The sequence below is a fragment of the Rhea americana genome, unplaced genomic scaffold (assembly GCF_003343005.1).
Source record: "Rhea americana isolate MKP2758 unplaced genomic scaffold, rheAme1 scaffold_19, whole genome shotgun sequence".
In the NCBI taxonomy this organism is placed as follows: Eukaryota; Metazoa; Chordata; class Aves; order Rheiformes; family Rheidae; genus Rhea; species Rhea americana.
In genome coordinates this window covers 3,173,302-3,196,549 of record NW_028186038.1, presented here as the reverse complement: position 1 = coordinate 3,196,549, position 23,248 = coordinate 3,173,302, and the positions used below count along the sequence as shown (strand labels likewise).

The window sequence follows — 23,248 nt, the reverse complement described above, 5'->3', positions numbered from 1 at the left end:
TACTACAAATCCATGTCAGATGTTAATGGAAAGAACAGCGTTTGTATTGCAAGATGGCAACGTGCCATTATTATAAGTAACAAACATTCTGTAGCGCAGTCAAACTCTGCCTTGATCAGAAACGAATGCAAGGTTTACAAGATTAATGTGGGGCTGTGCCAAGTGTCATTTTTGTTGACTGACTCTTGAAGACAGAAACAGCAGAAACCCAAATGTTATTAGTGATCATTTATCAGAAGCAGCCAGCAGCTTCCCTGACYATATCTGTACAAAAATTACATTCCTAGTAATGACATCCTTTGTATGTTGGGCAGTGGAGGTAGGAATTTCCAATTGGCAGTCACTACAAAAGCAAACTCTAAAGTTCACTTACTGACCCTCCTGCATGCAGCTCCACATCAGCAAAAAAGAATTAGGAAGCATTTCACATGAGCCTACAAAGCACCAAGTAGCCATTAAAGGTAGTGAGACTCCACTACGGTGTTACACGTGTGAAGCTAATCGAGTTAGTGTCCTCAGCCAAGTCAGTCAGTGGCGTTTTGTTCTCATTCTTGTGTTCATAGTCACAAAGCAAGAAAATCATGTGCCTGTGGAGAGGGATGGGTGGAAAGGGGCTTTAGCTACAGGCGCTTTTCCCCTCAAGCGTAAATGGGGGCTTGCAGGACCATACTAGGGCCTAAAATGTGTGTGGTGAACTCAAAACATACATACTCTTACTGTCTATAGAGCTGACATGATGTAAGAGAGCAGGATCACTGCACATTTGATCTTGGACCATGCTGCAAGGCAGGGAAACTGGAGCAGGGGTGCTGGTGGTGTCATGCAGACAGCAACTGTACAGGCTGTACTTTTAGGCATGAGATAGTGTAAGGATGAAAACACATGACTTTTCTGTCTCACTGGCACCCAGACAGCTTCTACTTGTGCTTGCTCAGAGGCCTGCTAGAGCACACTCCTGGGGAGGCTGAAGAGTGATGGGACTTGTGCCACGTGCCCTTTAGACCTGTTGTCAGCATCAGGCTGCTGTGTAGAGAGAAAAGCATCATGCCAGCCAGAGGGTGAAGTGGTCCAGCCCTCCATTTTCCAGAGCGTGTTGTAGTTTTCATATTGTGTTTGTGTACAAGAGGAACTTGTCAAATGCAGAACTCTCTGGAGTCTGTCCAAGAAGGGATCAGCAGCACATCTGCAGAGACAAAGACTCTATTATACTTTTACCAAGACGTTCGAAGTGAACACCAGGACTGAGCGACATACCACATCAGTTGGTGCATAAGAATACAACAGCAGGAAAGTGACTTTTTGAGGACATAGGTGAAGGGCAGAAATTGCGCAGGCAAAAGAAGTGATAATGACTAAGGAAATTGGAGAGATTTGAAATGATTGTCCAATGAAGAAATCATCCACTGGAAAGAAAGAAGAGTAATGATTTGTAACAGGCCATTATGTGTTTCTCCTAGAGAGATGACCGAAAACTGAAAAAGCAAAGATAAACCAGGTCAAGAATGGCACGAAGCCCCTAGCATCCTAGCAAGGCAGTCAATTCTGAAAATGTCATCATGGAATTATCTGAGACACAGCATGTGAAGGACATTTTTCTGTGCTAGGCTCAAAGCTTGCTATTGGCTATGGACAAGGAAGGGTAAGAAATGCTGTGGAAAGTGTAAAGACATTTCAAACTGTTCACTTCCAACAGCCATGCTGCGCATACATGAAATCACATTGTCCAAAAATTAAATTTGCCCATACTGTTGCCATTTGCAGGTGTGTCTATCACACCAGACTAGGAAGCAGAATCGGCTGACCCATCCCTCAGCAGGGCTGCGTATAACTTCTGTTGCCTGTGAATAGCCATGGGCCTGTGTCACTGAAAAAGCTTCTGTGCTTGCAAATGATGCCCAGCTGAGTTCTTGGTAAGAAGTGTTTGGGCTTTCCTGTCCATGCTTTCTAATGGTGTCCAAAACAGACTTTGTGAAAGCAAGGCTCTTCCTACCCAAATCTAAGGGATGTGGGCAGTGAGGTCTTGCACCGCACTGTCACATGCCAGCCCTGGCTATTGCGAAGGGGAGCTGGAATGGCAACTGGTACCTTTTGTTACTGGAGGAGAGCTGCAGCTCTGTGCTGCAGCGTGTGCACGCCAGTGCGTGGTCTCCTTTGGCCTGCAGCAGCTAAGCTTTGTCATTGCTTACTTCTGACGGTGTTCTCTTCACGGACTGGACCAGAGCGTGGCAGTGGCCTCCTTGGGCTCCTGGTGGCTGTATGCTTGGAATGAGTCATAGGGCAGCCTCAAATGCACTGCAATAAATCTGGTAAACAAAGGCTGTAATGTGTCACCAAGCCATAAGAGGTGCTAGGCCTTTTATTACAACAGGTTCTATTTTATAGGTTGTGGTTGTTTTTGAACTGTGAACTCCCCCAGCTGGTGAACATCTGCTATTACCATAAACCACCTTACCTCCAGTCCAACASGTCTCTGGCCCTTGCAACATATTGCAAGATAAACCCCCGAAACTCACCAACAGCATAGAGCATTCAGTCAGTCCAAATCCGGAGCCAGAGGGGGAATCTCAGTAGTGGACACTGGACATCTGCAGGGGTACGTGCTAATGTAGCCTACCAAAGGGAGCAGTGTAGCAGCATGCTCTGTTCCTCTGTCATTTGTGAAGGGAGAACAAGGCCAGCATGTGTTTAAAAAGGTCATGCATTGGTGCGGTTTGTCTGGTTCATAAAGTCCAAGCACTGTGTGGCATTGTACTAGAACACAGGAACAGCCAAACTCCCAGCAGCTGCAAGCAGAGTTGTTTCTCCATCCATGCTCTGTTTGCCCATGAAGGAAGTTCTGAGAACATAGCCACAAAACCTGGCCTGTGCCACACATTTCAGGTGATTTGCATACTCTCTCGGGCTTTGTACATAAGAGGCTCTCTGTATGAAGATCAGAAGGTGGAAACTCCCGTGACAGCAAAGGCTGGAAGCTGGTGACTTCTGGCACCAGGAGGAAAGCTTCTGCTCCACCTGAAGACCTGCAAGGAGAGCAGGAGAGCTAAAGCTCTCTAAAGGAGAGCTTTAAACTAGGAATGATGGGGAGAGACAGAGAATGACCAATCAGTGAGCAAGTGAAGAACGGGTGGACCACACTGATGAGCAAAGGGTCTGGGGGTATGTAAACAGAAGAGCAGCTTCTCTGTCAACCAAATAGAGTGAAGGTGGACTCACCCCAGGTGTATGCACRTTAATAAGGCAGTGCCTACGGTGCTGCATTATGGGGAAGATGCGCGTACCCTTTCTGGGAAATCAGCCTGCCTCTCTGAAGTGACTATGCGCTGACACACACAGTTCCAGGGCTACAGTCTCACTCGGATCAGAGTCTTGGTGGAAGAGCTCACGTGACTGGAGTGCTGCGTGGATAGATACAGGCTCTTCAGGAAGTACAGGCCAAGACAGTGCGGTGGGGGTGTTACCCTTCATGTGAGAGAGCAGTGGGCATGCATGGAGCTCTGACTGGGTGAGGGGCCAGTTGAGAGTTGACAGGTCAGGGTTAGCGGGCAGACCAACATGGGTGACACTGTTGTGGGTATCTGCTATAGACTGCCTTCTCAGGAAGAGGAGACCATCTTCAGACAACCGGAAGAAGTCTCATGCTTGCATGTCCTAGTCTTCCGGGGGCGGGCTTCAATCACCCTGATCTCTGCTGGATGCACAACACAGCAATACAAGAGGTTTCTGCAGTGCATTGACAATGACTTCTTAACACAGGTGATCAAGGAGCCAACAAAGAGAGGCACTCTGCTGGACCTTGTGCTTATAAAAGAAGAGGAAGGACTGGTTAGAGATGTGAAAATCAGGGTCAGCCTTGGCTGCAGCAACCAGGAAATGGATGTGAGAAGGGAGCAGGTCAAAGAGTGAGATCACAATCCTGGACTTCAGGAGAGCAGACTATGGCCTGTTCAGGGACCTGCTTGTAAGAAACCTACGGGATACGGTCCTGGAGGGATGAGAGGTCCAAGATCGCTGGTTGATGTTCATGGATCATCTCCTCCAAACTCAAGTTTATGTTCATCTCAGCAGGCAGGAAATCAAGCAAAGGCAACTGGAGGCCTATACGGATGAACAAGAAGCTTCTAAGCTCCAACATAAAAAGGAAGAGTATCAGACATGAAAGCAGGGGCAGGTGGTCTGGAAGCAATAGCAAGATACAGTCTGAGGGTGCAGGGAGGGGGTTAGGGAAGCTAAAGCCCACCTGGAGTTGAATCTGGTCAGGGATGTGAAGGGCAACAGGAAAGGCTTCTACAAGTATATAAGCAACAAAAGGAAGGCTAGGGAAAATTTGGGTTTGCTGTTGAATGGAGTAGGGACCCTGGTGATGAAGGACACAAAAAAGGCAGAGGTACTGAATACCACCTTCACCTCAATCTTTACTGTTAAGACTGACCCTCAGGAATCTGAGACCCCTGAGACCAAAGTGGAAGTCTGGGGCAAGGAAGACTTGCCCTTGGTGGAAGAGAATCAGGTTAGGAACATTTAAACAAACTGGACATACAGAAGTCCACGGGCCATGATGGGATGCACCCACAAACGCTGCAGGAGCTGATCAATGTCATTGCAAAGCAACTCCTGCTTACATTGGAAAGGTCATGACAATCAGGAGAGGTTCCTGAGGACTGGAAGAAAGCAAATGTCACCCCTATCTGCAAGAAGGGCAAGAAGAATCTGGGGAATTAAAGGCTGCTGAGCTTCACCTCCGTCAATGGGAAGGTGATGGAGCAACTCATCCTGGAGAGCACTTCCAGACATGTGAAGGACAGGAAAGTGACTGGGAGTAGTTAGCATGGATTTATAAAAGGGAAATCATGTTTAACCAACTTGGGAGCCTTCTACAATGAGATGATTGGCATGGTTTATGAAGGGGGAGCAGTAGATGTTGTTTAATCTCCATTTTAGTAAGGTTTTTGTCTCCCACAACGTCCTCATAGATGAGCCAGGTAAGTGGACAGTGAAGTGGATGTTGTCCTTGGCCAAAAGTTGTGGTTATCCTGGGCTGAAAGTAATTTCTCAACATTTTTTCAGATCTGAAATCAATCAAAAGGGATTCTCAGAGCCTTGCCTGGAAACAGCGTCTTCATCCACTGCTCGTGTGTCATCACTGGTTGCCTGGTTTGAAAGATGACACATCTAACTGGGACCAGTTCTGCAATGCCTTCTATTGCAGGTAGTATCAGCTAACCACCTCTCCTGTGCGCACATGGCCTCTGCTTTTCCCTGTTGTATGTCATTGCGGCCTGAGACATGAGGTGCATTTCAGGGATGAAACCTCCCAAAAAGAAAACAAATCCTCAGCAGCTGGCCTTGCCTGCTGTCTGTTCTTACGGAATTACTTTTGATGAAGCTTCATGAAAAGGCACTTCTTTGAAGAGATGTGATCAATGAAGCAATTCCTGTTATCCCACCCTACCATCATGATCTATTACCTCAGTAGAACATGCATATACAACATGACTGGGGCCTGAAGCCACATCTTGCTTACCTGTAGGTAAGCACTCTTCACTGCTAACCTTGAGCCTGCCAGGGCTGTCAGGAGGAGTAACAGACAAGCCTCACTGTTTTTGTTATTCATGGTAATTGCGTGCAGGCTAGGTCAGCTGTCTCAGCTTATGTTGCTGCCAGCACAGTACTGCCAAGTAATAGGTAGCAGCCTAGATGTGGGAGATGTGAACACCCTTGTGTTAGGAAAGAGGACTGCTAGAGCAGCACTGCATGTGTGTATCTGTGGGTTTTACATTCAGTTTCTCTTGTGGTAATGAAGAAATGTTTGGAAAGTGGCACAGGAAACGATGACTTAGGTGAAACCTGTAGCAGCTGATAGCCTCCAAGAGGCAGGGAAGAAGCAGAGGGAAACCAAGTGTGTGTGCTTATCCTAGGGAGGGCGAGTGATGAGAGCACTCCTGGGCAGATAGGTGGTCCACGATGGGGTATGTTACCCATASGCAAACTGAGGAACAGCCTTTCTAGGGTGGGTAGTAAGGGAGGGGAGTCCAGCCCATGCTGGAAAAGCCAGAGCTGCTTTCGGTGGTATGGCAAAGAGAGAGAAGTGGCACAGCTGTCGCAGGTGCTGCCTCAGCACGCCGCAGTGTGCTTGTGAAGGAGCAGTGGTGCTCCCTGCCTGCTTGCTCTCACCGGGGTGCTGAGGGGACAGGTYGAGCAGGGCAGACAGGGACGCTGGGCTGTTTGCCCTCTCCTGCCTTGCTGCCTGCCCCTGTCTGTTCCTCCCCCCTCAACAGGACACAGAGGAGCAGGCAGTGCCTCTGTCCCCACCCCACCTCCCTCTGCACCTCCACCCACCCACCCACACCCTGCCCATCCCTGACCCCACAGAAAGGCCAGGCCCAGGCAGTTGTATACAAAACCTGAAATAGTTTACTTTGCTTTTTTTTTTTTTTTTTTAAACTTTGCTCTAGGCTTACTTAGATTTCAGAACTCGATACAAGAGCATTTGATATGAATCGGTAAATAAAACACCGTCATAGATAGATAGCCACGATAAACTTTGTTAGAAATGTACATGTCGCGAAAAAATAATAATACTAATAATCATAATTAAAAAAGCCGGCGCGACGCCCAGGCTGGCGCAGCCCTCGCGGCCCTCACCCGTCCTGGCCGCGGCTGCGGGTAGCTCTGGTTCCCCGCGGGCGCCACGCCCCGGTAATGTGTGTATATAAACAAAGCCCATAAGAAATGTACAAATATAAAAAGCTACAAACATTAATAAATTACATTGTCACAAAACACGGAAACACTCCACAAGGTGCTAGTAAAATAACTGTCTCCCTCCTCGTACAAGAAGTTACACAAAGAGCTGGTATCGGCGGCAGCGCGGGCCCGCCGGGCCCCCCACTCCGGCCCGGGCCGCGGCCGCGCCCGTACAAACKAAGCTCCGAAGAGACTTTCCCCTTATAAAAAACAAGTTGTTGTTATTCCAAAAGCTATGTACAAGCTACATTCTAGGAAAAGGATGCCTCGGGAAACGCATCTACAAAGTACGACACGGGATTGCCTGAGAAACGCACCCAGCGCCTCGAGCGCCGCCTCACAGCCAAACGCCGCCGCCCCCGCCGCCCGCGGGCCACGCCCCAACGGCCGCTCAGCCGCCGCCAACGGCCGCCGCGCCGCGCCGCGCCCCGCCGCCTCCGCCCCCGCCCCACACCGCCCGGCCTTCCCCTTCCCCTTCCCCCCCCGCGGCCCCTCCTTACCCCGTCGCGGGGCGGGAAGAGGCGCGGCGGCGGCCGCCTCTCGGCGCGCTCGGGCTCGGCGCTCAGCGACGCGGCGTCTCGCCCGCCGCCGGGCTGGGCCAGGCGGTACGCTGCTCCGCGGCCCAGAGTCGTATTAACTTTTTGCGGACTAGTCACTCTCAGCACTCTGAGAAAGGACAACTATATTAAAAAATATTTATAGCAGGATTCTGTACACTCTGACCGCTGAAAGTTAAGGGATTATTATTGTGGTGGCAAAAAGTTAAGTGGTGGCGTTCCTGGGGCGGCGGGCCGCCTGGCTCCCCCAGCCGCAGCCTCCCGGCGCCGGCGGCTAGAGCAGCAGCTTCCCGTTCCGGTGGATCTTCAGGATCTTCCCGAGCCGCTGCTTGGCCGTGGCCATCCCCTTTTTCGTGCGTTTCCCTAGAAGCAGACCAGAGGAGCAGGTGAAGGGCCCAGCACGCCACTGCAGGCACAGCCAGGCAGAGAGCCGCACGCGTGGGACAGTGCCGCAGCTCCCACCCCATGCAGCCCCCAAAACACCTCTCCACTCCCCCCCCSGCAGCCTCACATGGGCTGCCCTGGGCTCTTGGCACCTTCCAGGCAGCCCCACGACCATTTGTACCCCATTCCCATGGTACAAGCCCACACCAGCCCTTCGGCTTGTACTGGCCAGCCTTGAAGGCGCTTCCCAGCGCCTCCACTGTCACAGCTGCCACTATCACCCCTTACACATGCAGGCTCCTCCACCAGCACCCTGTATCATGTCACACGCACCTCTGAGGCGACACAGCCTCTGCCAAACCACCAACCAGCCTTATGCACACCCCACAGGAAAGCCCAATGTGTAGGACGTGAGAAATTATCATGGGGGCATCTCCTGCCACTTACCTGTCCACTACCGGGGACACATGCCTTTCAACACACTGCTCACAGTGGAGACGCAACTCATTCCCCTCCTCTGCTGGGAACCTACCGTGAGACCCCTCGCACTGTACCCTAACCCTGCCAGATGCCAAGGCTGCACATGGCCTGATTCATTACAGATGAGGCATTGCTCATGGGTAACCTGCTTCCCCACAGAGTGAAAGTCCAACCTCCACACTCCAATACCTCAGTGTCGCACAGGAGAGGTTCTCCCAATATACACGCACCCCCACAGGTCCTCCACCTGGCAGCATGCACAGCCAGCTTGCAAACAATGCCTGCTACACCATGCACATGTGCACTCCCCAAGGCTCTCAGGCACCTTTCCCACAGTTCTGCACACCCTGGAAGGGGGACCTACAGGAGAGCTGCRAGCACCGGAGAGCCGAGCTCATAAACACCATGGTGAATCCCAGGCCAAGCACTAGCCAGAGAAGGTTTATCCCCCATCCACCTCACTGAGAGCAATCCACACACCATCACAGCTTCTATTTCGTGCTCCGCAACATTTCCTCTTTCCCTCTCTTCCACGAGCACTAGAGACCATCTGCATCCAGCCTAGTCAGAAGGCCAATGGAAAGGCATGCACACACACACACACACACACACATGCAAGCACATACTTACTTCCTACATAGTCAAGCTAGCACCTAGGCATTACCAAGCATCTGGAGTGGGAAACCTTCCCTGTCCCCACATGCATGAAAGGAAAACACCACCATGAGCCCAGACCTGTGCTCATGTGCTGAGCAGTACAGTAAGGTCTGCGTTCCCTACATGTCTTCTCCACTATTTGTGGAAGTATCACAGCTGATCTCTGCCCCACCTCTCACCAGCTACCACATAATTCACAGCCAGAAACTCCATTGATCTCCAAGGTACCAAGAACTACCTGGTGCAACACAACCTCACACATCATCTTCCCTTTCCATCACGCAGCTATTGCTGTACTCGTGCAGTATCTACGGAGTTGGCTCCTCTTCAGTTTTCCCATCTGCATTAAGAGCCTCAGCTTTAAAGGCCATGACAGTGTGGGTGACACCTTCTAYCAGACCAAATGGCAGGCTGTGAGCCTCTGCATCATACCTTTGCTCAACAAGACATGTGCTTCTACAACCACAAAAAGCATGGCAGTACATTARGGAAAATAAGGTTCCTCATGTCTCACCTCACTCTTCAAGACTGAGTCCTCTGACTTTCCTGATGACAAAATGGCCCCAGAGCTCTAACTCTGCTTCATCCCACCATCTCTTTCCACATTCCCTTCATTCCCAGTGGTGCCCAATCTTGTGGTCCCAGAACTTTCCTGTGCTCCATGCAGAGAGATATTTTGAAGTCCCCTTTGTACCCCCAGCTGTCCCAAGGCCCAGCACAGGAGGTCCTGAAAGTGCTCCTTGCCCTGAGAGGTCACTCACTTCCTTGGCACATGGTTCCTTCCCTCCTTTGGAGACTCAGCTATCGTGGAAAAGGTGTGATCCACATGCCTGTTCAGTATGCCTTCACGATGCCCTGACTGGGCTGCACACTCACCAGCCAGGACTCTGGGGTTCGGCTCCGTTCAGCACTCCTCTTCCCATCACATCTTCCACTTGCTTGGAGCTGATTTACTAATGCCACCTTTTCACCACTAAGACACAATTCCAGGCAAGTATTTCCTTTTCAGTCTGGTTCTGCAGATAGGCACAGGCGTGGCCAGCATCTAGCAGGACCCTATTCCTCACTGGCTGTACATGTTCTCTTGTTCACACCATTTCATGGCCCATTCAGTTGCCCTGATGTTTTACTGCTTGGCACTTCTCAAAGGGATCTGCAGGACATCTTGCACTACTCTCTGACTTGCTGCACTCAAAGATAGGGGAAATCATCTGCCTGTCATATCACCTCACTTTCTACATCAAGGCCTCTCCCAGCAGGATCGCACACTTAATTTTCACAGTGCACTGGACTAACTTTTTTGCCTGTCCCACACACCTGCCTGTATCACATTTTTTCTGCAAATGTCAAGCAGAGAATAGGAGGATCTAGCCCATACTCCAAAATCACCTCAGCTATACAATGCTTTCCCCGTAGCAGACAAGTGACCTCTTCCTCTCTCTTGGTTTTAGTTGCGTGGCTGTGTTACTCCYGAGGTTTGACATTCCTCTGCTCCCTTGTGGCAGCTCTCAAGATGGACTTTCAGATTCACACTGCTCTACACTCACTGGGTAGGAGCTCTTCATTTACATGTGGGCATAGGTACTGGTATACAAACACTACACAACCACCAGTTCCTGACCTCACCCTGGGCAAAACAGCCACGATGGATTCATCTCAAGGCTTCATCAGACAGGCTGGGCTGTGACGTGACCAGTGCACATCTTCCTTAAGAATAGGACCTATCTGCTCTAGTTAACTTGGCATACTCAGGAATATTTCCTAGCATAGGATGCCTCACGTCCTGCAACAAGCAGCCCAGAAGCAATATGCATATTTGGGCACAAAGTGCCAGAATAATGAAGGCCATGGCCCAGATCTTCAACAAATTCGATCTGCCAAAACACTTTTACAGACACTTGGCAGACACAACGTGTGAGGGCCCTGTGAAGTGCATGGGTTATATGACTGAGTCACCCTTCCCCATTCCTGCACCATAACCCCAGGCGTTTCCTGGTACCTTTGGCGGAGGCGTTGTTCTGTGAGGATGATGAAGGTCGCCTCTGTGTGAGGAAAACACCAGGCGCCATCGGCTGCGATCCCCTGTTAGGCTGGGCGACCCCAAAGGTGCTGGCCCCTGCGGTGTACTCGTGATCTGTGAGGCTGCTGGCATGTGACTCCAGCTTTGGCTCTGGAGAGCTGCCTTCCTGAGCCGGTTTGTTCGCGTTGTTGGTTGACAGCTTCTTTTTGGTATTTTTTTTCTTCTTGCCTTTTTGTTCCTCCTTTAAAATGACAAACATGAAGCTCATATTAATCTCCAGCAGACCTTTAGCTATGGCAAGGGCCAGATGCGTTGCTTAGGGTCCTGACACAATGAGAAAAGCAACGAAGTTTGCCATGTAAAAATTGCTGAGGGTCTGTTCCGATACCATCTCGCTCACAGCTCTCTGCTGCACGCACACGCTGCCTTTCTTGCATCTATGTGTGCACTTTGTGCAGAACCTCCTCCTTTTTTTACTCTGTGTACACTGCAGTGAGTAGGAGCTGGCCAGGACCAAAAGGACCCTGCCTTGGAAGACCAGCATGACTTTTGCATGTACAAACCTTATGATGCTCCACATAAACTGGCACCTCCTATCTTCAGGTATCTTCATACTCTTTTGCAATAGCATGGAGGATATTAAACATCCCTTTGATGAACACATACATCATCTTTCCACTTACAACTGCACTTTCACATGCACACTGAGAGAAAAATTGATCTGTCACCATCCTGCTTCCCTTGTACACCTTCAGCTCACTTCTTGATGAAAACCTGCTATCACACTCTTAGAGCCCTTCTACTCACAGTACCCGTCACAAAAGCCCTACACCACCAACGGCTTCATCTCCATCAACTCTCGAAGGTGTCTTGCCAACCTTGCTTCAGCAGACCTCATCGCCTTAGCAGCTGGCAGAGTGTTACCTTTGTGGGGTGTACCTGCACGAGGCACTTATGACCTGTTTGGATACTGGAGGAAACTTATCAACACCCAGGAGTTCCTCAGTATCTTTGCTGAACTGACCCAGAGAAACTCACAGTTCACCAAAATTCTACAAGAGTAAATCCTTAGGCTTCCTAGCAGCTGATTTTCACAGACAAAGCAGTCACACCAGTCAGACCAGTACATACATGACAAGATATGGTTCATGCATGCTCCTTTCAGGGTGCCTCCTTTTGTTACTCACTTAGACCTTTCAGTCTGCAAGAACCCAGTAGATAAACTTTCTCATACTTCTACACACTTTTGATACATCGCCTGCTCTGTGCTGTGGCACTGTCAGATCCATTGCAACACTTGGACTTTCATTCCATTTATTTCCCTTGGGATTGCTGAGCCTTGTGTAAGGTAAGGACTGGCACTGCACTGCTATTTGAGCATGACCGTTGCTGGGGAATAGGAGGGCTTTCGTTTACTGGTGTCTACTTCTCAAGCAACCTCACCTGCTGTGACAACTTTGCAGCAGCAGCGGCAAGTCCAGTTTCAATGGAGGCGACTCTTGTGCCCTCTCGCACTGGCCTATCTTGTCGAGGCACCGAGGGGCCGACTCTTGCTAAAATGAAAAAAGATGCAGGTAAGACATGCAGAACGTGCCCACAGGAGCAGCTTAACCATGTACTGGGCAGCACAGCTCCACCCTCCTGAGCAGGGAGAGCCAGGGATGCAGCAGCTTCTGCTCTTCCTTCCTCAGGATGTGCGCAAAGGCAGGAGGTGCTGACAAATACCACCCAGTTACAAACTTTTAGGAAGAAAYTGCCCAAAAAAGATGCAACACAGTCAAATAACTTCACTGACTTCAATGTAACCCTCCAGCTACCTGATTCTAACGTTCACTGGCCTGCTTACAAACTGCTTCCACTCCTGAAGCCAAAGCCATGGGAGATCTCTGCCCACACTAAGGACACTAGTGTCTCCCAACATTATTTCCACATGAAATGATGTTCACCATCCCATCCACTGTGGGTGGACATGCAGTGCCACAAGCCAATGAGATGTGGGGCTTTTTGTCATGCACGCAGCAAGCTGAGACTCCCATCTGTCACTACATGACAACAAAAGGGCTTCTAGGGACCTCTGGCCTGTCATTGCCTTTGATGAACCATATCAAAGACAGTCTCCAGACCACTAATTTCAGCTGAACCGTGAGGAAGCAGTTTCTAAGTTCTCATTTCCGTTTATACAGTTCCCATGTAAAAGCCATGACTACTCAGCCGTTTGGAGTTTCACTATTACATCACTACTAAGATGGCCACCAGTCATTCCTTCACCAACAGCATGCAGAAAAATAAACCAATAACCCAACCAGGAATGACTTTCCCCTGCTAACTGATGGAGAAAGCCTGACGTTGCTGAGTCTGAATACTTGAAATCAACTCCCACAGCTTTGGAAAAGATTAATCCTTTTCATTATAGGGAAAAATTGCTTCCACATTGCTTGAAAAATGACTGGTTCCTTAGCAACCTGCATGGTTTAGCCTGAGTCTGGACAGCACAGACTGTATGGACTTACCTGTTGGACTGTATGGGGCATCATCTGAACTCTTCCTTTTCTTTGATCGGGATTTGAATACTGGATTATCTTCATCTGATTCAAGAGAAGGGTAAACTACAGCAAGAAACAAAGACAATAGTTTCAGTTCAAGACACAGGTCTGCATTGATACTGAAGACACGTCTGTGCAAATCTCAGGACCTCTTGCATAACAAGATGTCAAAGCAGCACATGCAGGTGTGTGGGTACTCCCGTCACTAGGATAACCATCCTTTCTTCAAGATGTCTGGAAGAAGTGAGCCACTCTATGCACTGACAGCCACCTCCTTGAAAAGGCACTGTTCTTTGGACAACAGAGAATGGACATTAGGGAAGGACAGTGCCATGTCTCAGATCTGTAGCTGTGGATTCWGCTTCTGCCAGCTGCAAGCAAATCTTGCTGCAATTTTGAAAGCAGCCCCTCTGGCATATGCAGTACTTTTTGTCTAGTGCTAGCACAGCTTGCAAATCAATACTCTGATTACCCCATACACTCCTAAAAATCCTCCAGACTTCCCATACGCCCCCATCCACAACAACTTGACTAAGATATATGTGATCTGTCATGAGTACACAGTTCACAGTAGCACTGGTCATTCCTATGAATCAGTACAGGTAGGGGCTTTTCATATTACCTGGCATGGACAACAGTCATAGGAAGGAGACGCACAAGAGAGCTGACAACACACCTTGGTTCCCATGCTTCCTTTATGCCCTCTTATGTGCCTGCAGGGCTTGCCCACATGCATGGCTGTCTAAACCCTTTCCTCATTTTGGGATGATACCAGCAAGTCGCAACTCACATTATGACAACTCATGGTTGCCTTCGCACACAGGACAGACCAGGGCAGACCAGGACAGCTTCCTTCACCATAATATCCCCTTGTACCCTCTCAAGAGCAAGGAACAACCTTCACTGTAAACCTGCCTTGCATGAGGAGAGCCCACCAGGTTCACAGTGCTAGGGAAGCCAACTGCTTCATTCAACACTATACCTTCCTGGCCCTTATGACTCCAGCATAGTTAGGCAGGTAGAGCGAAATGAGGTGTAATGCTGTTTTTTCAGACCTTGAGAACTGTTTTTGGTTTATGAGCATCTGAGAGATGGACCTGAACCTTTCTACTGAAGGACCCCTTAAGAGGCCTCTGGGATAAACACCACCTGATCTGTCTAAATTTTGTCCCAGACTTTGCAGTCAGCTTTGTTCTGCATGAGTTTGATTTTCTTGCCAGTTGCTATTTGTTATATCACTAGGTGATTTTACTGTTACTGTGGCATTTGGACATTGACTCTGGTATCTGCTGATCAGATGTGGCACAAGSAGAGCTGTTGGAAACCAAGCCCACTCAAAATAAAGATTCTCTRTGCAGTGGCAGCACAGATATATAATGACCAAAAAAGCCCCTCAGTAGAGCAGAGCCCTGTCCATGTGTGGCACTTGTCTGTAAACTACATCACTGCAAAATCATTCATGGGCTGCCCTTTCTCTCAAGCACTTTCCATCATGACTGCTGCATGCCAGCGCACACAGGGCACCTAGGCTGCCGCCTTCTGTAGAGTGTCACAGCATCACCATTTTGCTTTGATGTCTGAGAGCATGAAAATACATGTCATTTTTTCCAGATGTAACAGATTATTTCTGATGGCTGTGTTTGCCAGGAACATTTAACAAACACACACACACACACCCTGATGCAGCATAAACCTCTGCCCACTTTTGCCCACTTTTGCCCCTTTTGGGACTCCAGGCTTTCCAGTTCCCATTAATCTTCACATTGTTACTTTTTTCATTTGCTCACTTTTGGCACTGCAGATTATGATGATGGAGATGATATAACTGGTGCAAACTGGCTTTGTGCCTATTTCTGTTGCAGATGTTGGCATTCTCTGCCACACACCATTGAATCTCTTTTCCAAGCACACATTCAATTTCTCATCATGTCTGCTATTGTGCAGACAAAAATATTCTTATTAAATGTACTGTGACCTGACACACATTTCTGGGACTGCTTTCTATGCTCCCTGCTGGACTGCTGTGGGGTCAGTGGCCTTCCATGCTTGTACGCCCTTCTGATTGTGACATGTCTCAAATATATCCTACCTGGATGGCCATATCTTTTCCAGCCAATCTACCCATCAAACAGTATTCCCTTAATCTGGCAGTGCAGACCTCTTGCTATTTGCACTCTTCCTTACCAAAATACCCAGTTGATTTCACTGTCATTGACCACAAAAAAGCAAAAAAAGGTCTCACGAGAGACATGGGGGGGATTTGCAAACACACAAAATATGTACAGGCATACCCAGGTGTACACATACAGACTGCTTTTTTTTTGTGCTTACCATAATCAGAATCTTTAAAACAGGCATCTAAGTGGTCCTGATCTTCATCGTAATCTTCAATATCAACATTGTTTTTCGTGCTTTTCTTTAGTAGCCGCTTGCCTGCATTTTTGTTGCTACCACTGCCTGTTTTTTTGGAGTTTTGCGTGGAGATGGAGTTATTCTTCGCTTGATTTGTACCCCATGATGTCTGGAGGCAGGAGTCTGACGACTGAAGATTTGCCATCGATAGCATCCCCTGGATTGCTTCTTGTGTGCTGGGTGAGGCAGGTGGCTGACTGCAGGAAGACATTCAGAAATACAAGCACTATAAGCAATTCTAGGAAAACACAAACACCTCACAAACAGTTGACCCTTTTCAGTGCACAGCACTGCTRGTACAGATTTCCTGATTACTGCCCTTTGAATGGCTGGGTGTGCCACCTGTGACACCAGTTATTTTTATGTTAATATCATCATGCACAGCACATTATATTTCAGGTTACTGCTTCAGAAGTCAGCAAGCTGTCTGTCACTTGACTATGCAAGTAATGTGTTGCTCTTTGGAGACTGTGTCACTGGTTTATGAGAACAGAGGTCAGGTAACCTTTTCCAAAATCTGCAACAGCTTTCTCTACAATACAGAGTTTCTACTATTCATCTATGAAGGCATCTCTTTCAGTTCCTTACACAAATCCCCCAAATCCCTCATCCCTCAGCTGTAATACAGCTACAGCTGGTGAAAACAAGATTACTTTTCACTGACCTAAATGATGAAACCCTTGATTTTGACCAACACCTTTTCAAATTCATTTCAGATTCCTCCATYGTTTCTTTCATATGACCACACATGAAACTCAAGCCCAAAGAGATGGAGGGAATGGTGGCTAGAAGGAACCAGTCACAGATGACCACAGTGGGCAGGCTCTCCCACACCTCTTGAGAAACTGATGCAACTAGGGGGTCCAGCTCAAGTGCCTATCCAATAACACAAGCAGCATGAGAATGAGAAGTCCAGTTGTAGCTGCAGAGCAACGATATCACTGTGATTGCACATATGAGCTGGGATTGCTCACACAGTTGGAGTGCTGTAATATGTGGGTACAGACTGCAGGAAAGGAGGTTGCTCTCTGTGCTAATAAGTGGCTTCAGTGCGTTGAGCGTTGCACCGAAACAAACAGGCAAGTCCTGTTAAGAGTTTATGGACCAGCATTGGAGGATATATTGTGATGGGCTTGTGCTATACACTGCCAAGCAAGTAGAGGAAATATTTGAATAACTGGAAGAAACCTCATGATCACAGACAACAGTTTTCACTGGGGACTTTCACAACCCTGAGATCTGCTGTAAAGGCAACATGGTGGGGCAGAAGCAATTAATGAGATTTCTTCTATACACTGGAAGGATTTTCTGATGCAGATGCTGGAGGGGCTGATTATATGGGGTGCCTGGCTGGATCTGCAACTCACAGATAAGGAAAAATTGATCAGGGATGTGACAGGTGATGGTAACCTTGATTGCAGGGACTGTGAGATGGTGAAATTTAAAATCCTAAGGGAGGCGAGGAGGGCAAGTACCAGCACAACAACCCTGGACTTCAAGAGAGTGACCATCAGCTTGTTGAGGGCACTGATAGATGGGATCTCATGGCAGGCTGTTCTGAAGGGCAAAAAGGCCCAGGACAATTTGTCGATCATCAAGGGCAACCTGCTGAGACGACCAAAACAGATGACCCTCATGCACAGGAAGCTGAGCAGGCATGGCAAAAAGYCAGATTGTCTGAACAAAGAACTCTTGATGGAGCTCAAAAGCAAAAAAAGGAAGCTTATGAGTAGTAAAAGCAGAAACAAATGACCTGAGAGAAAAACAGAGCACCACGTGGGCATGCAGGGCTGTCATTAGGAAAGCCAAAGCTGGAGATGATTGATGTCAAGGGATATGAAAAGCAACAAGAAGGACTTCATAGCAGCAGAAAGAGGAAGACCCAGGACAATATGTGACTGATGCTGAATGGGGCAGGTGACCTTGTGACCAAAGATATAGGAAAGACTGAGATACTTGGTATCTACTCTTCCTTTCCTGGCAAGATCTGCTTCAAGGTCTCTCTGTGTCTAGTAGCAGAGTCTGGGGAGAAAAATACTACCCCAAATAGAGGAAAACTGAGCTGGGATCCACTTAAACAAGCTAGACATGCACTGGTCTGTGGGCCYGGGCAGGACACATCCCAGGGTGCTGAGGGCTGCAACAGCACTGCAAAGTCACTCCCTATTGTCTTAGAAAGGTCGTGGCGAGTAGAAAATGTTCGTAAGACTGGAAAAAGCCAAATTTCAAGCCCACCTTCTAGACAGCAAAGGAGGAGAGCAAATACTCTACAAAATTATTTTTAGGGAAATGAAGGACCAGCAGGTGACTGGGAACAGTCAGCATGGATTAACTAAGGACAAACCATGCCCTGTCAACCTCACTGTCTCCTGTGGCAAGATGACTACCTCAGCAGACAAAGAYAGAGGGGTGGATGTTGTTTATCCTATTCAGAGATTCAAAGCAAACTCCCATAGCATCCTTGAAGCCAGACTCATGAGATATGGACTGGATGGGTGCATTACAAGGTGGGTGAAAACCTTGCAAGCTTGCCTTTTGGTAACTGGCATTTTGTGTTTGCATCTATTATAGAAAATAATGTATTCCTCCAGAGTAGGCTGAGGTCAAAGAATGTGTAAACTCTGACTGGGATGTACACTTCTCCTAGCAAGGTAGGAAAGCACACTCCCCACAATACAGGATAATGTTAATCTCTTCACAGAATACTATAAATTAATTCTGCAAATGGCAAAATATACACCATCAAGTGTCCAATCATCATCAAGTACTTCCAATGCTTTGGAATTTGAGCAAACAGTGAAATGCAAAAAATCTCTGCAGTAATAATAATTTTGTAAAATAGTTATGCAGTAGAGACTGCTAATATACAGCATTTCCAAATAAATTAGCAGTACCACATCACTTTCTCTGATTTGATCTTAATTTAATCYATTTTAAACCATTACAGGACTCTGGATAGAGTAATGCACAAGACATAAAGGGAGCTTCTGGGCACTAACTGCTTTTATAAGAAAATCCTGAAAATGAGTTAGGCTGGTGTTAGCAGCTAGCAATTCAAGGAATAAAAGAACATTAAAACACTTACTTAGTGAAGAGATATTTAAATCTTCTCATTATCATGCCATAGCCTTCTCCCTGTCAAATGCATTATTTTGCACCATCTACAAGAAATTAACACATTTTCTTCCCCTTTTCTTTCTCAATTGTTTTCACAAATGCTGGACTCTCAAAACAGTGCAAATAGACCATCAAAAACTGACCACTAAATGGGAAAATCAGAGAGGAATTGCCTTAAGCAACACAAGCTTTAACAAATAAATTGTGGAATATGATCAAAACCAATGGTTCTGAGAGTCAAACCACAACCTGAATGTGTGGGTAAAACATCTTAAAGAGACAGCTGCACATCGGGCAAAGTGCTTCTCATTAGAGAATGTGCTTGGCATGTGCTTCCAAAAGTGTCTGAGCTCTGCCTTCTGAGCTAAAGAAAATTTCAAGAAGAAACTGAAGCAATTTTTAAGCTTTGGAAGGCCATATCCTCCTTCTGTAGCTCTAGTGATGTTAAATATATATATATATATATATATATATATATATAAAGTGAACTATCTGTGAGTTACAATAATGACTTGAAAAACTTTTAAAATGTGAGCAGGAGCAAAGCAGTCGGCGTGCTGCCTCTCCCATGGTCCTTTTGGAGCAGCTAGCTGACAAGGGTCCTTGAAACAAACCACAATGGCATTTGATAATAGCATAGAACCTGCAGCTGTTCTGGCACTGAGCAGATCCTGGCAGTCTTGCTTTCTTTTCCTCAAGCTAAAATATAATTATTGGAATTATGGAGAAAAGGACACTAATAAATTGACTGATAGCATTTTGTGCCTTTTGCAGTGAGCTCCACTTCAGCAYTGTGCATAGCTTTTTTTCTGGGATCTTATTTTTTCCTTTTACTCTTGAAAATAAACTGTAGGAAGGACTGGGGTATCATTGCTCTAAGGGACACCTTAGGGTGATTAGTTTACTGCAATATGCTTAGAAAGTATCTGGCTTTCACACTGCCTGCACTACACCCAGTCTCAATAGGAGCATCCTATCCCTGACAGCATATTCCATAACAGGAGGCAATACACAAGCAGCTGTGATTGGGGCAAGAATACACACAATTCAGCACTGACAGCCTAAGGTTCCACCTCCTTAGCTGAGGCTACACCTTGCACTGTCTGGACACAGGAACTATCCAAAATCTTGAAGCTAGGAGAGGGTGTACTGCAGGGAGCTAATGCCTCACTTTTTAGAACCAATTCTACTACTGCCAGCTGTCTTGGGGGCTCACCATTACTTTGCTTATGAAAGGAAGGAGATGATCTGCCACTAGTGAACCTTTCACCTATTTTTTCATACTTAGAAATGTAATATATTAATTCCAGCAGAATATAATTCACTGAGGCTGGCTGCTTCTGCAATCACCATGCTGCCTACACAGCAGCCAGCAGTTCTGAAGAGCAAAGGCAAGATGAGAGTAAACTTGCTAATGGTTCACCTTGCCTCTATATAACAATCACCCAAGCTCATCCTAAAATTAGGAAAAAAAAAGATAAGGGCAAAGGAAAAAGTCACAGGAACTACTTAACATTTTCTAAATGAGAATAAGAACTAACTTGAAATAAGAACCATCTCATGAGAGTTACAGAGAAGACAGAGCCAGATCCTTCTTGGAGATGCACAGCAAGAGAATGAGAAGCAATGGTCACAACTTACAGCAGAGGAGGAAATTCCAGCCAGATACAAGAAAAAAAGAGGTCCATAATCAGGGTGACCAAACCCAGGAACAGCTCACCCAGAGAGGCCGTATAATCGCCATCCCTGGATATACTTAAAACTCCGCTGGACAATGCTGTGAGCAGCCAAGCTTTGCAGCTGGCTGCACTGTGAGCGGCAGGCTGTGCTAGATGACTTCCCAAGGTCTCTTCCAATTGCAATTATTCTAGAATTCTACAAACAAGAACTATAGAAAAATGCTGATGAACATAAGGGGAAGGCAACAAACCACCATTCTCTCTCTCTGATAATATTTCCCTCTCCTTTCTGCATTTCTCCTCAACCCAACTGAGGCAGAGAATCACAGAAGTGGAGCAGAGACAGAAATGACTTGCTAATATTTTAGAGAAGMGATGCATGTATAAAGCTGTAGAATTAAAATAATTCCCCATAGAAATATATTTCCTTCCATTCTTGGATCAGCGCTAAAAACAGGAAATAATTTTGCTCATTTGAAGATCCTGTGTCTATTAGCCCCCTCAGCCTTTTTTCCATATTCCATTTTGATTTTTTCAGAGTGCTTGCACATTTACAGCAGCCCTTCTGCACGACTTTTCTCTTCTCCGCTCCCCACAGCTACTGTCAATGCAAGTGCTGGAACATGTGATTCTCCAAAGCAATCTAGAAAATTTCATCAACAGATTTGTTTCAGTCAGCTATGACTGACAAGCTAATTTTTTATGGAATAAAGTTTCACATAATTCAGATGAGGTAGTTAACACAAAAAGCCCTGACCTGCTTCCTCAATTACTACTGAAGCTTAGCAGTTTTAGGACTGGTGTGACATGGGTACATGCCTCCCACTTCAGAGCTGGCTCTCAGCTGCACAGATCAACATGCAAGCAGAGCACATTCCACATAGACTGACTTGCAGTGCTGCTACATTGAGTATCCAAGATATACATAYGTACAAATAAATATATATGTCTAATTACTCTTTATCTGCCTTACAGGTAGCAAAACAAGCTAGAGAAAGATGGAAACTGTTAATATACAGCAGGAGAGTCAGGCAGGATCACATCAACATTATGTTGCAACATAGTATGTTCACATATCACGTTTCTTCCTTTTTTCAAAAAAGCAYGTTATGACCATTTAAAAAGCCTAGTATAATTATGAAATGTAACACAGTAATTTCACTTATTGGGAGCTTTTTCAATCAAGCTGCAACACACACTGCCAAAACCTAATTGTTTATGCAAGAGCCAGAATTGATATGACACATTCCCACTAAACTACCACACACAGTGTAGTAATTCAGGCAGAGTTTAGTTATGTGACTGCATTTACAATTTTGATTTCAAAAACCACAGAATCCAATACATTGGATACAAAGCCCAGGCTGAAGGGAGATAAAATGAAAGGGCTAACTCCTACTCCATTACTGAATGGCAATTTTAACCCATTGCAGGCAGCAAAAGATACTGCCCAGGCTAAAAACAGAATCTTTGAGAACTGTTTTTTTTAACCTGTCTTTTCAGCTTACCCCTGTATTTCTGCACATCACAATCACAGACAGTCAACCAAATTTTACATCAAATGCTTAGTAGTGTAAACATAGCCGAAGCAGATTTCTTTAATTCTTAAAATGGTTGATAGATTTTTCTCCTTTTGTATTGTGCTTCATGTAGGGGAATTATATTAGACTGACAACCTTATTCATACAGTTAGTTACCTGCCGAAATGTCCAACCAACTGCCAAAATGTCTAAACACCTGCTGAAATGCAAGTGTAAATTTGACATAAATGATGGTTCTCTTATGCACCATTATGTGGAATGGAAAAGGAATTCACAGGAATAGTCAAATAGATAGCAAATGCCTATGCAGTATTTCAGTAGTTTTTGAAGGGCAGAGGCAGAGATGGGGTCAGATCTCAAAGAGATCAGGAAAATCTAGAACCATAGACTTATCTGGGCCCAAGCACTGAAAAATATTACACTTTGGAGCTGGAGACACTGCTATGTCTCCCCATACGCTCTGCAATACAGAGATAGAGGCTGTTTTGAAGAACCACTTGCTAGAGGGAATGCAATAATGGAGGAAAAATAGCACTAAACCAAGATCTCTTCCATAGAAATACCAGCATTGTCAGGATAAGCCTTCTAAGGACACATCGTTAGTATGTTATTTGATTTTAAAATCATTGGCATTTTTTAACCTGCAGTCTTGCTGCATGGTATGTCATGGAGATGAGCACAATGACAGTGCATTAGGAACAGACMGAAAACTCTAACAGGAGACTTTGCACATACAACTCCATTCAACATAGAAATGAGGTTTCCCACTGCTGTGCTGCAAAAAGTTATGAACTATAAATGTTGATGTGCAAAGGCAAGCCTGTCTTTCACAGAGCTGCCTGGTACTTCACAGTTGATGTACCCTGCATTAACACAGTCTTTATGATCTTCTTTAATCTCCTGGAACTATCTAAATCATAAAAGACAGAACTGTCGATAAAGTGAGGAAGGTTGAAACATCTGGTTCAACAGTACTCCCTCCTTTAGATTTCTCTAGCTCTGTTACTACACTGCAGCCTTGAACAAATTCCATCTCTCACAACATAAAAAACCCTCTCTCTCTCTGCCTTTTTTTTTTTTTTTTTTTTTTTTTTTTTTTTTTTTTTTTTTTTTT

The 23,248-nt window shown here is 46.4% G+C and overlaps 1 protein-coding gene across 3 annotated transcripts in view; it reads right to left on the bottom strand.

Annotated features, from left to right (window-relative positions):
- Positions 1-2,198: 2,198 nt before the first annotated feature.
- PHF2 (PHD finger protein 2) overlaps positions 2,199-23,248 on the bottom strand; it is a 98,568-nt gene continuing 77,518 nt past the window's right edge. Inside the window, exons 19-24 of one of the 3 annotated variants that reach the window (XR_014895527.1) lie at positions 15,717-15,994; positions 13,353-13,448; positions 12,286-12,395; positions 10,822-11,083; positions 7,245-7,664; positions 2,199-2,303 (exon numbers count right to left, since the gene is read on the bottom strand). Coding sequence is in view for 2 of the 3 variants with exons in the window: in XM_085302399.1 (XP_085158525.1) it covers positions 7,576-7,664; positions 10,822-11,083; positions 12,286-12,395; positions 13,353-13,448; positions 15,717-15,994 (835 nt within the window). In the remaining variant the exon portion in view is untranslated. Of the gene's footprint in view, positions 2,304-6,526; positions 7,665-10,821; positions 11,084-12,285; positions 12,396-13,352; positions 13,449-15,716; positions 15,995-23,248 lie in introns of those variants that run through there. The other 2 variants (XM_085302399.1, XM_085302400.1) reach the window with 2 other exon arrangements.